Genomic DNA, 14,091 nt, shown 5'->3' on the forward strand with positions numbered 1-14,091 from the left:
CAGAAGACACAAAGTAATCTCTGAGTTGCATTTGGTAAGAAGATCACTGTGTCTGTTTCCTTTTCCTTAAAGAAAACATTTATCCTCTTTGTTTTAGAAAAGACGTTAGTGGAAGATGTTTTCACTGTGAATCATCTGAATTCAATTAAATTCAGAAATTATTTATCTACTCCAAAGGGGAATTAAATGTTGTACCTCATAACTTCCAGGTATCTTCCAAAAGAACGTTCTCTAACACTGAATCGGTCAAACTTTTTAACATAAATGCGTAAATAGTTGAACTGAAATCACTTGGTGCCAAAAATATAAAAAACTAGGACCATAAGCAACAAAAAAAAATGCAACTTGTTTTTTAAATGCTGATCTTCATGTAAGGAGCAATGTAATTTCAAAAGTTTAAGTTATTGTAGACGTGAAACATAAAAGGTTCTTTCATTAAAAGAGAAGCAAAGAACCTGAAATATTTATGAGGATCCATTATGTTCAACTCTTTTTCTTACCTAACTGTAATCTATTATCCACAACAACAGGTTATTGTTTCTTGATTTAAAAATGTTTCGTTTGATTAACGGTCAGCAGATGGATTTGTGTATTTTTATTTAACGTGAAAGCAGAGAAAGGTGATTTAAAAATGATGAGCATTTTGCTGGATTAAATATTTCCCATTTATGATTTTAATTTTCATCAGATCATCTTTGAATTTTTCAAAAAAAAGGGCCCATCAGTTGCATATTTAATGCGCCAGGCTTCCTTCGCTCCTGAGTCGTGGCTCTGGAACGAGCAAAAACAAAAACAATAATTCCAGAACCTCATTGGTGACAAAAATATAAACCTGAATAAAAAAGCAGAATCCTGTTATGCAGCAGCTCCTCTCTCTCACACAGTGTGACGTCGCCTCCACTTCTTCCACTCACAGCAGCAAAACAATTATGACTCATTATATTCTTATCTTACTGGTATTAATTAAAATAGAAATTTGACTTTCTAATTATTCTAATTAAGAACTTATGAAAAGCTGAAGAGTTACTATTTCACATTAAAGGGATACTTTCGCCTTTACTTCATTGCTAGAGCTTATAAACAACCTAATGAAAATAATGAAATACACACTCAACACTTGGATAAGTTCTGTTTTTCCTGAGTTTCTGTAAAATAGTTTGTTTTGAAGCTGCGAAACGTCGAGTAAAGAAGGGGGAAACGTCGCCGTCTGACCTGCACTCATATGGCTTCAGTTATTGCTCAATTTTCTGCGTGTTTTCATGATGACAGACTTATCTTCTACATTCCTACTGTAGCGGACAAAAGGAGGAAAAAACAGCTCGCCTCAGGCTCGGCTGCAGGTCTCTTGCGTAAGAACTGCCTACATAACAAAACACGTGCAGAAAGTTTGGACCGAGTCGGTCCTGCATAGCAGCTACAGCTGAGCTGACTTCCCTCCTTCACAGAGGGAAATTTTATATGTTTTAAATTAAACTTTTACATGCACAGTGGAGGAACAACGCTACATAAAAATGCAGAATTTTTAAAATTTAGCATTTTTATTTTCCGTTTTGTTGCAGATATGTTGATATATTTGAGCTCTTTCTACTTAAAATGGACGATAAAAGTCTTCAGCTTGGTGATTTGGTTCCATATTATTTGTTGTTCTGTTTATTATTTTGTAATATCTAAAATTTCTTCCAGTTCTAGTTTTAAAAGTTCAGTGATTTTTGATCCTTTTATGAAGATGGTCTCAAAATAACAATCTTATTGTTAATTGCAATAATTTCTGGAGGGAAGGAAATTATTACAAATTATTGTCCAGAAAAGTTTGTTATAATGTAATAAATTAGCTTGGTGATAAATTGTCCCAGAAGTTATTGCGATAAATGATAATATTGTTCATTGAGACCATTTTCAAGTAATATAATGATAATGGCATAATAATAAAGAGCAATAAACCTCTAATTAATATTTACCAATGGAACTAAATATTCAAAACAAAAAACAAAACAACAGAAACAACAAATAAAATGAATTGAAAACAAATACAAAAATTAAAATAAAGAGGCTGGTTAAGACCAATAAACCAGACTGAAGACTTTTTTTTAATTTTTAAAGAGAAAGAAAAAAGAAAAATGCTAAATCATGCAATTAATTGATTTAATGCTTATTGCAGCTGCTTCTTTAAGCTTTAATTTCCAATATTCTCACCAGGTTCTTCAAACATGGCAACAAAAAGCAGAGAAAAATGCATGTTGGGTTCTCTGTATTCTCCTTCTCAACACGTCAGCAGGAGATTTTCTGTTGCTTTCAGTCGCTAAAACTGAACATGAGCCGCGTCACATCCATCATCAGCGCTGGCTGTGCGTTAGCCACTAATGCTAACGCCGCCGCCGCTCTGCATGTCAGGCAGCGGCTGATGAAGAGGGAGGAAGAGGTTCGGTCTTCGGTCCCAGAGGAGGCGAGCCGGAGGAGAGAAACTCCTCTGGTTAAAATTTAAAGAGAGTTTGGATTAAATACATCACTTACCGCTACAAAAACACTAAATTATTCATTTATCCCCCATTAACTTTTTCACTTTTTACTGGGAGTTTATGGGATAAATGAGAGGAAAGTTGCAATAATTTTACCAGTTTCTAGCTCAGATTCAGTAAATATAAATTTGAGAGTCTTTGTGACTTTGACTGGACCAAACTTCAGGAGCTTCATCTATCTTTCCAGTAACTTGACCAGTATAGCCCAAGTATATGAGCTGGAAGAATCTCCTGCAGCAGGAGGAAGGAAGGACAGGAGAAAGGAAAGATGAAAGAATGAATGGAAGGAAGGAAGCGAGTAAGTCAGGGAGGAAGGAAGGGAGGGAGGGAAGGAAGAGAGAACAGGAGAAAGGAAGGAGAAAATGAAGGAAGAAAAGAAGGAAGGAGCGAAGGAAGCAAAGGAGTTGAATTACTTAATTACAAGTTAATTAGTTCAACAGCCGATTAATCACGATTAATCATTTCAGCTGTAATTTCAAACCTCGTTTAATTTGCCTTTCAGGAAATTTTCCCCTGAATGGAAGCAGAAGGTGTCACTCTGAGCCCTGCAGACGGGCCAACCACAACAAACGAAACTTGACCCAAACACACACAAACACACTCGCGTTACAGAAGATCTTGGTCAGTGAAACGGGACGACCCAGCTGCCGGAGCGCAGGATGACGCACATGAAATTCCTCAGGCAGCACAACAAAGACGCTTTCCCCTAAACGGGTTCTCCGAGGATGCTCTCCTTACCCGACATCGGATGCGGCTCTTCCAGGATGCGCCACGGTTCGGGCCGGAGACGCCCAGCTCCACGTCGCCCCAGTAGGCGCGGGCCAGCAGCTGGAACCAGAGGCAGTACGGCTCCGACAGGCAGCCGTCCGCGCCGGCCAGCCGAGCCCAGGGGCAAGAGGAGGAGGAGGAGAAGGAGCAGCAGCCTCCGGCGCTCTTCTCCGCATCCCGCAGCCCGCTCCTCTGAGCCAGCATGGCATCGCCGGGTCGGACGCCTGATCTGGACTCAGTTCCCAGAAAGCGGGCCGCTCCCCTGGACGACCCACAGACTCATGATGTTCCCACTGAGTCGGGAGGAGAGCGCACTGCAGAGTCCGGGCCAACCCACCCACTCAACACGCAACTCTCCCTCAAGTATTCACACACACACACACACACACACACACACACACACACACACACACACACACACACACACACACACACACACACACACACACACACACACACACACACACACACACTCCTCCTCTTCCTCCTGCAGACGGGCTGTAAAAGTTTCAGCCGCACGTGCCGAGGGCGATCCATTAATCATGAGAACAGCAACATTTTAAAAGTTTCAGATCAGAAAGGAAATTAATTTTTCTGAGAGAAACTGGATCAAATTCAGGCGACGCAGCTGTGAGTCCAAAGGACTTCAGTCCAACATGAATGGTGGAACCAAGACGGAGACATGATGGAGACATCCATCCCTCTGGTTCCCACCAATCACTCAGATTAAACTCCAGTTACTGATCAAACTGCACCTGGAGGGAGATTTCACTGGCTGGTTTCCTCCAACAGGAAACACAAACACCCGTCTGACTGAAGGAAATCTGCCATCTGAGACGGCAACATCAGGATCGCAGTCGTGGAATGTTCTCTCTCCGCGTTCGGCTGCCAGCATCTTGTTACCACATTCCCTCAGCTTGATTTAGCCTGCGCTATCCTGCACGGAAAACACAGCCGGAGTAGAAACAGAAACAACGCAAAGCCGCCGAGTCGCTGGTCAGGAGTTGAAGTTATATACGCTGGTCAGGAGTAAAAGTTATAGACGCTGGTCAGGAGTTGAAGTTATAGACGCTGGTCAGGAGTTACAGTTATAGACGCTGGTCAGGAGATGAAGTTATAGACGCTGGTCAGGAGTTGCAGTTATAGATGCTGGTCAGGAGTAAAAGTTATAGTCGCTGGTCAGGAGTTGAAGTTATAGACGCTGGTCAGGAGTTGAAGTTATAGACGCTGGTCAGGAGTTGAAGTTATAGACGCTGGTCAGGAGTAAAAGTTATAGTCGCTGGTCAGGAGTTGAAGTTATAGACACTGGTCAGGAGATGAAGTTATAGACGCTGGTCAGGAGTTGAAGTTATAGACGCTGGTCAGGAGATGAAGTTATAGACGCTGGTCAGGAGTAAAAGTTATAGTCGCTGGTCAGGGGTTGAAGTTATAGACGCTGGTCAGGAGTAAAAGTTATAGACGCTGGTCAGGAGATGAAGTTATAGACGCTGGTCAGGAGATGAAGTTATAGACGCTGGTCAGGAGATGAAGTTATAGACGCTGGTCAGGAGATAAAGTTATAAACGCTGGTCAGGAGTTGAAGTTATAGACGCTGGTCAGGAGTAAAAGTTATAGTCGCTGGTCAGGAGTTGAAGTTATAGACGCTGGTCAGGAGTAAAAGTTATAGACGCTGGTCAGGAGATGAAGTTATAGACGCTGGTCAGGAGTAAAAGTTATAGACGCTGGTCAGGAGAAGTTATAGACGCTGGTCAGGAGTAAAAGTTATAGACGCTGGTCAGGAGATGAAGTTATAGACGCTGGTCAGGAGATGAAGTTATAGACGCTGGTCAGGAGATGAAGTTATAGACGCTGGTCAGGAGATAAAGTTATAAACGCTGGTCAGGAGTTGAAGTTATAGACGCTGGTCAGGAGTAAAAGTTATAGTCGCTGGTCAGGAGTTGAAGTTATAGACGCTGGTCAGGAGTAAAAGTTATAGACGCTGGTCAGGAGATGAAGTTATAGACGCTGGTCAGGAGTAAAAGTTATAGACGCTGGTCAGGAGATGAAGTTATAGACGTTGGTCAGGAGTTACAGTTATAGACCCTGGTCAGGATTTGAAGTTATAGACGCTGGTCAGGAGTTACAGTTATAGACGCTGGTCAGGAGTAAAGTTATAGACGCTGGTCAGGAGATGAAGTTATAGACGCTGGTCAGGAGATGAAGTTATAGACGCTGGTCAGGAGATGAAGTTATAGATGCTGGTCAGGAGTTGAAGTTATAGACGCTGGTCAGGAGTTGAAGTTATAGACGCTGGTCAGGAGTAAAAGTTATAGTCGCTGGTCAGGATTTGAAGATATAGACGCTGGTCAGGAGATGAAGTTATAGACGCTGGTCAGGAGTTACAGTTATAGATGCTGGTCAGGAGTTACAGTTATAGACGCTGGTCAGGAGTTACAGTTATGGACGCTGGTCAGGAGTTGAAGTTATAGACGTTGGTCAGGAGTTGAAGTTATAGACGTTGGTCAGGAGTTGAAGAAGGATGGTAGGAATAGAAAACATGTACAGTTGTAGATGTAGATGTTGGTGGGGAAAGTCGCCTGGTATCCTGAATCACAGAAAAACAAGACGGGCCACCCAGGAATGTTGTGCCTCTGTCATGGCAACAAACAGGACCACAGCGATGTGTCCACAGACGGGGGTTCTGCGTGGGCACTTGTTTGTGTCGCGGTTTCGGTGTGGGACTCAGAGGAACGGCTTCGCTACTGACTTTCTCTTCCTGAGACCATCAGATGCGTTATAAATCACAGAACATTGCTTTTTAAATGATATTTATATTGACTGAGAGATAGAAAAAACCTCGGCCTCACTCAGATATTTATTTTCTTGATCTTATATTTTCTTTTTCAAAATGGCTGTCATGATCATCATGGTGAATATTTGTATTTGCTAAAATGGGCAGGAGGTATTAGCAAGGATGACTGGATGAACCGATCAATCGACGGATGGATGGTTTTCTCCTCCATCTGTCAATCAAAACCAATAACTAGATTCGATCTGGAGGTAGAATCTATTCCTCTCCTCTCTGCGTGCCTCGGCCATGAGCTTCATCTCGGCCTCGTCTTCCTCCTCGTCTTGAGACGCGTCCAACCCAAACAAAGATCATGACGCAACGACTCCAGATGAGTCATGGCCGCCACATATTTACGATCCGGTGCATCGCTTCTCCTCCACCGGTGAGAAACAGCAAAAGTCAAAACCCAAAAGTCAAGACCATCTGTGTGGAGCGCCGCGGAGGGGAACAACAGAAATCAAACTTTCAGAGGGGGTTTTCCATGACTCTACAGCAGGGTTATAATAGTTTAGGGGTTTTCTTTGTGGCTTAGTTTTGTCTAATTCAGTTAGTTTTTAAAGTTATTAGTTAAAAATAAAAATATTAACACTTTTCAACCATTTCCACTCAAACAGCACTGTCGTCATCTTGTAAAACATTCAAAAAGAAATAAAAAATTAATGCCGCTAAATTCTAAAAATATGTCTTCTCAAACATGATGTGAAATATTTATGTTTGTAGGAAGTGCTTCTGTCGAAAACACCGACAGACGAATCGGACGTGAAGGAAATCAGAAAGTCGATCAATCAATCACCAAAAGAAGTTATCAACTCTTTAAAGAATGTTTCTCCACAGAAAATTTTAAAAACTTTTTCAGCACCAGAGATAAAAAACTACGCAAATGAACAAAAAAAAAAGACATTTTCCATTATTATATAGAATAGTGTTATGAATAATGTCTTATGATAGACATGGTATCCTGAATCACAGAAAAACAAGAAAAATAGCAAGGAAAAATAAACTAAAATATATTTTTCTTTTACTTTGAAATGTCTCACAAACATAGGGCAGACTTAATTTCATTAAAGTTTCAAATATAAGCCAATTTTTATTTCAAATAAACAAATCAATAAGAAATTGAGCTACTAGGATTAATAAATATCATTACATACAACTGTGGAAAACATTAAAGACCACCTAAAATTATAATTTCTCTGATTTTACTCTTTATAGGTATATGTTTGAGTAAAAAGACCATCGTTCTTTTAATCCATGAACTACTGACATGTTTCTGAAACTCCAAGCAAAACTTTGATATTTATTTGGTCAAAATAACAAACGATGCAGAGCTTTCAGACCTCAAATAATGCAAAGAGAACAAGTTCATATTCATTTAGAAACAACAATACTAATGTTTTAACTCAGGAAGAGTCCAGAAATTCGTATTTGCTGGAAAAACCAGCAGGTTTTCAATGGGTTCAGTGCAATGGCCTCACACAGACGTTGACATCAACGTTGCCTGCCGTTGCGTTGCAGCTCAGTGGATTGCAGTGATGTGGTTTGGGAAAGATCAGAGTGAGTTGAGCAGCCTGAACTGAAGTGTAGACGTCCCTTCCTTCCCCTGCCGTTGGGCGTGTCACTGAACTCCCACCAACCCTCCATGCTGCTCTTCATCAGACCTCTGGTTTAACCCGCAGAGCCTCTGTCAGACGTTGTGACATCATGCTGCATCTCTGAGCTCAATGACTGAGAAACCACTTCACAGCTGTGATGTGGCCAACAACGAAGTCGCACGTTGGCCAAGAAAAACCCAACGAGTTTGTTTCCATCTCTGTGGGGAAAAGATTCAGGATCCTGTCAGCTGGGTTTGTCAGCTGCTGCGAGGATGAAGCAGGAAGAGATGGAGGAAGCGATCGGGGCGAGACGAGAGTCAAAGACGACGTGGACGTTGCTACAGATTTTTGACGACAACAATAAAAGCAACTCCTGACTGTCACGTTTGGTCTACATCAACCTGAATAAACAAATGAACATGTGAGTGTCTTCCTGATTGGTGACATAACCACTTTAACTCAAAGAAGTCACAATTTTCCTTTAAAGTGGATATAAAACCAATTAATCGCATGATTAATTAAAATAAGCTCAATAATTTCCACTTGCATAATTTATTGTTTTTTTTTTCTTTCAACCACAAACTGGATGGTAAAAGTCTTCAGTTTTGGCGTTTTGGTCTCAACTGGGACAATTTTGCTAACAGAAACTTCATGACTCATTTTATTTGTTGCTTCTTTTGTTTTGTGTATTTATTTTGGATATTTAAAATGTCTTCCAGTTCATTAGAAATTAAAGCTCATCGAAATTTGAGAATGTGTTCTTGCATTATTTTGAAGTTATCATTTATCGCAATAACTTCTGGGGCAGATAAAAACAGTGGTATCTGTGATACCTGTTCAGGTAAAGTCTGGGTAAAGAAGAGTTAAAAAGGAATCAGATTACTCCCAAGAGAAAACTTTAGGAAGCTTTCAAAGTTAACAAATGTTGCTAGGGAGATTCTTGTGAGCCAAAACATTAAGATGTTAAATATTTTAAGATTGATATTCCGTTTAGCACAATGAACGCTGGTTGAGAAATAAATGTCAAACACTCTGAGACATTTTAGACGATGGAAATTTGCTCTAGTTCAGGAAGATGTTAGCTTGACTTGTGCATGAAAACTCATCACTGAGTTTGCAAACTTAGATTTTAAGGTACACCACTGATTAAACTCGAGTCATCCTAACGTCCCAACTTTAAAATGCATCTATAATGCTTCTTTGAACAGCTTAAGATATGTTGTAAACATTTATTTTAATATAATATCCTTCTTAGATAAGGAGATTTTAGTCTGCTCAGTTCTGACTATTTTAAAGTGTTTTAGAGCCTGTTGTCACTTTAAAACCAAATAAGCTGCTGCTAGCCACGCCGCCCAACTCAACGTTTACATTCACATGTGAAAATGGTTGCAAACAGTTGCACAATTATGCAACCGTAGATCTTTGAGAAGCAGAAGTGGAGCCTCCTGCACAACCAACAACAATGCAGCAAGTGGTTTCCGGGTGGTAAGTGAACAACAAAATACGTCTTTTCCAGCAGCCATTGTACAGCGGTAAAACAAGCTGACCGAATTTGATGGCGATCAGCTTGGGTTGCTCAGTAACGGCGTTGAAAGTGACTTAATCTGCAGGGTTTTGAATTGGCTCGCTCTCAAGACACTAAAAGCCACTAACTTATTACAAAAAGAAAAGGAAAAAAAGCAGCTGGGTGTTTTTTAAAGTGGTTGGGTTGTTTTTAGAAGCAGTAGAGACGCAAATAGAAGCACAAAAACATAATAGGTACCTTTAAATGTTCTCAGAAGGATAAATAAAGGTCTGAGACCTTTTTTAAGCTAGAAACTGCACTTAATTATGGGTTGAAGTAAGACTCCTCAGGAGGAGAAGGGTAAGATTTCCCAGCACTTCTCAGAGTTCAAGTGAGTTCATCTGATGCAGAGACAGACGGGCTTGTAGCGGGTGGGGCAGGTGTGGCCGAAGAGTAATGTCCTGTATTAACAGAGGAGGGAAGATGAGCTCTAACGTCACTCGGCTGAGAGAACCTCAGGAGCTGAAAGCTGCAGTTATCTGCTCAGTTTTGCTGCTTCCATTCAAACTTCTCAACAGGATCAAAGCATTCCTGAAGAACCGACTGTTTACTCAAACAGCTGACATCTCTTTACAGCTTTCCTTACACTGTCCAACAGAACCACGTTATGTAACCCGGAACATGGGTCAGATGAGCAGAAGAAAAAGACATTTAGATCTCCACCTCTCTTCCCCGCAGCGTGAACCAACTCGGCCAAATTTCACAGGAATGTTTTCCTCCTGTGTTTGTCCAGGGGGAAGCGTTGGGGCTGACGAATCGTTGCTCTGTGGGTCCGTCTGTCTGTATTTTGTTAATCTGGAGTAAATGAGTCCAAGTTGAGTGATGACTAAATGGTTACAGGAACTGCCTAACAATAAAACCCAAAGCTGGTACTACTGCTATCTGGATGCAACTTATTTCAAAGCGGTTCTACATTCAATTATTATTTACCCCCATTGTTTACGTCCAGATGATGCATGCATGCAACAGAAAAGTTGGATTCAATGTGACAAAAAGGCACTTTGAACACCAACCGGTACGCATGTGACATAAATGGCACAAGTCACATTTCTTTGGGGAGATAAATAGATTGGAATTGGCCCATTTAGACAGCAGTGAAGAAGTTGGACGTGTCACATACGGGCAAAAACAAAATTTAGATTTGGGTCAGGCTGCATCAGACACTGAAGACAAAAGGCTTGACAAGACGTAGAACAAACTCGACCACACAAATTTTGTTCAAACCAAATTTTGCATAAAATGACAATGTCTGGTTTTATTTGTCTTTCCTGGATGGTAATCAATAAATGTCATTTGAAGTAGATCCTGTCCAACACTCTGACTCAGGATATTGCCTTGAAAGATGTCTGACCTCATGTGTGAAACTGTAAATGAAAAGGTGAAGGGATGGTTTGTGGTTCTGCAAGCCCAGACTGAGGACCAGATGATTTCACCGGCAAACTGTTTATGTCCTGTGGGAAAAGAAGCGGGCGAGGCTGTGAGCGAAAACACCTGACTAATCACTAAATCTGCTTTGAAACCGATACCAACTGAGATCTGAGTAACTGGTTATGATTAGACTAAAACTGATGCAAAACAAATAAACTATGAAAAGAATGTGAAATGGAATGAGATTTTACTTGCCAATCATTAAATAGACCAAAAATCTTTCACTTTTAACGAAAAGGCTTAAGCATTAGGGTTAAAGATGAAGCTAGGATTCAAATTTGCAGATGAGGTTCTTGGTGAGTTTAGGAGCCAGTCGATGGTGATGCAGACATCAAGTGGCAGCCATGAAAGCGTGCTTCTATTGGTGTAACCTCTTTAATCCTTCTAGGAGATGCAGGATCATCTGCTAAACTAAGCAGTCCTAATGACAGCAGAGATCCAACATTGTGTCAGGAATAGCAGCAGGAGTCGGTCTGCAGTGCTGCTCTGCTGCGTAATGCTTTCAGCGCAGCAAATCAGCTACACAGCTGAAGTAAGAAGTACCAAAATATACTATATCTATTGATAAAATCTTTAAAAAGAGTCAGGATCCTTCATTCCAATTAATAAAGACTAGTAGCATGATCTAAAGCCAACCGCCTGATAATTGGCATTCCAGAAATTCCTATTAAACTATTTTAACTGATTCAAGGCTGAAACGAATAATCGTGATTAATCAATTACTGAAATAATCAACAAATTTAGCAATCAATTACTTATTAACTGGCTATTTATTGAGAAATAAAACAAAACATTCTGAGTAGTAGTTAAGCTAAAACTACACAAAAATATTTTTAATTTCAGATAAAAACATCTGTCAATAAATATTTTTTAGGTAAAAATCGGTAAGTGACGGTTTTAGCTTCACCTGGTTCAAATTTACAAAAGGATTGTTTATTTTCTTAATTTAAAAAGCTGTTTCTAGAAATGTTTCGAATATTGTATAAAGAAGGTTTCAGTGGTAAATGGAAAATCTGTAGAATTTGCCATTTTTTATACAATTAATCGATTAATCATCAGAATACATGACAGATTAATCGATTATTAAAATAATGGTTAAACTGATGTTTCTTTTTTGAAAGATTTTGTGGCGCTGAAAGCATGTTTCAGACAGGAAAAGGTAGCAAAGGTAAGAAGTTGAACCTACCACATCACCATTACCCTACAAGCTGACCCAAGCATTTTTAACAATTTATACTTCATTTGTATGAATAAAAGTATAATTTAAATTTGTAGAGAATGATTTATGTTAAAAAAATCTTCAAAATGACTTTTTAGTAAATTATGAAATGCAAGTCTCCATAACAACTGGCAGACCTCACTAACACGTCACAACCATCACAAACATGGTAGAAGTTTAAAGTCTGAGTCTTTAAACAAGATAACAGTCAAACCCATAGGTTTAAATCGACACAAAAATCGTTAACCACACACATAATCAACCATTTCAGTCCCTTAGGTCTAACTCCTTATAAATTAATTAAAAAAAACCTGTGGGTTGAATTAGACCCTGCAATGTGAGACATCGATAATAGAGAGAAAGAAGCGGTGAGATGAAAAACAGGAAACAGTTTCCAGGTAACAACAGTAAGCAAAACAGTCAGAGTAAGACAGAACAGCCAGGAAATCAATACAGCAAACTGTAATTATGTTCAGACAAAGACCAGCAAGAGACTGAAGCTCAACAACTGAAGGGATGAATTTACTAAACAACATTTACCTGCAATAAAATACTTTGGTTTTTTTAAATTAATCAATTCTATTTATGAAGCAACCTTCATACTGAAAGCAGTCACTATAATATTACACTTAATTTCAACTAGTAGTTTTTGCACTAACTTCTCGTGCTTCATCTAAGGATTGTTTAGATCAATTAATTGGATTGGCAGATTCTGCAGATGTTCATGTATGCTATTTCTGTACAATCAGAGAAATACATTAAAAGACACAAATCAACAATCATTGATCATTTGTAGCAAATGTTGCATCTCCAGCTAAAACAATATTTCTAACATCTACATGTGAAAAGCTCTTTCTGCTTGCCTTAACATCAGTACCGAGTGGCTAATCCATTGATTAGTTTGGGGATAAACCAATTAATAATTGGATAGTAAAAGATGTTCAACAGAATTGTTTTTACAGAACTGGACCCAGGTGAATGTAAAACTATGGCGAGAACAGATTTACAGCAAATTACATTTTTTTGAGTCTGGCTACTCCAGTTAACGACTAACCAGTTAGTAAATAAGTTGACAATAATATCAGTAATCGATTAATTATTTAATTCGCGCTACGCCATCTGGTCAACAATTCAACAGGACTGAACGATACGGCTGAAAAACGTGTCACGATATAAGCATTTTGTACCAGTCGATAATAATTATTGATTAATTTTTGTTTTAAATCTCCAAAGTGCTGCCAAAGCGGTGGCACTTTCACCTTTCTTGTTTTATCCACAGTTTCTACAGTTTCTTCACGTCGTTGTTTTTTGTTTTTAAGCAGTCAAACTGCTGCGCCTGTTACGCAACACGTTTTCGCGAGGTAACCACAGAGTGAGTAAGATAGTTGATGCCACCAGCCTAGCTTAGCTGGTCGTCAGAGGTTGAACAGCTTAAGGTTTCCTCTGCCTACATCTCCCAGAATGCTGTATGGTTCTGGATCAGAAGCTATTGAACTTATTGAATATGCCATCAAACGTATTATCTATTGATACCGATCACGAGTCTATTGCAATACATATTATTGATTTATTGCTCAGTCCTACTGTTCAACTATAAGCTGAACTTAACCGTCGTAAACCATAAAGTCCATCTTCGTCTTCAGACTGAACAAAATCCCAATGATGGAGACTGTTTTCTAGTTAAAGTCTGTTAAAAGTCTCTGAGTGCAGAAGGGCCGGGCTGGTGCAGCGCTGTCCAACACCGGCCTCTAAGGAGGGTGACGCAATACAAGGCGGGAGGGGATGCTGAGAGGAGAAGAGGCACAGATATGTTGACTATTACAAACTCCGGCCCCCTCCACCTCCGCCGTGTCCACTGCAGCCCCACCCAGCGCTGAGGCCCATCTGGAGCGCCTCGTGACCCGGCTGATTAAAAGCAGTCGGTGAGATACGCCTACAGGAATGCAGAAGCCGCAGAAAGGGCCCTGAGTAAGTGTGTCTAACTCTCTGGCTGTGCACGCCGACTCTGTTTACTCACATATATGTGGGCGTGCAACCACTGGTGCATTTAGATCGTATGTGGGTACAGAGTCACATGACCACCAGCGCCAATCGGCATCCTGAGTGGTTTTGTACTTTCCAGAAAGACATTGTCTGTCCTGTTTGAGTCTATTTTGAAAGTTTAACCACTAAAC

The 14,091-nt window shown here is 40.1% G+C and overlaps 1 protein-coding gene across 4 annotated transcripts in view; it reads right to left on the minus strand.

The window, feature by feature from the left end:
• Positions 1-14,091, minus strand: part of LOC129378876 (rho GTPase-activating protein 21-B) — a 73,077-nt gene that overhangs the window by 37,898 nt on the left and 21,088 nt on the right. The window contains exon 1 of one of the 4 annotated variants that reach the window (XM_055059370.1): positions 3,255-3,967. The exons of 2 other annotated variants lie outside the window; for them this stretch is intronic. In XM_055059370.1, coding sequence (XP_054915345.1) covers positions 3,255-3,488 — 234 coding nt within the window. In that variant the 5' untranslated portion in view covers positions 3,489-3,967. Of the gene's footprint in view, positions 1-3,254; positions 3,968-14,091 lie in introns of those variants that run through there. One more of the 4 variants, XM_055059371.1, reaches the window with a different exon arrangement.

Source organism: Poeciliopsis prolifica, unplaced genomic scaffold, assembly GCF_027474105.1.
Source record: "Poeciliopsis prolifica strain line A6 unplaced genomic scaffold, Auburn_PproV2 SCAFFOLD054, whole genome shotgun sequence".
NCBI lineage: Eukaryota > Metazoa > Chordata > Actinopteri > Cyprinodontiformes > Poeciliidae > Poeciliopsis > Poeciliopsis prolifica.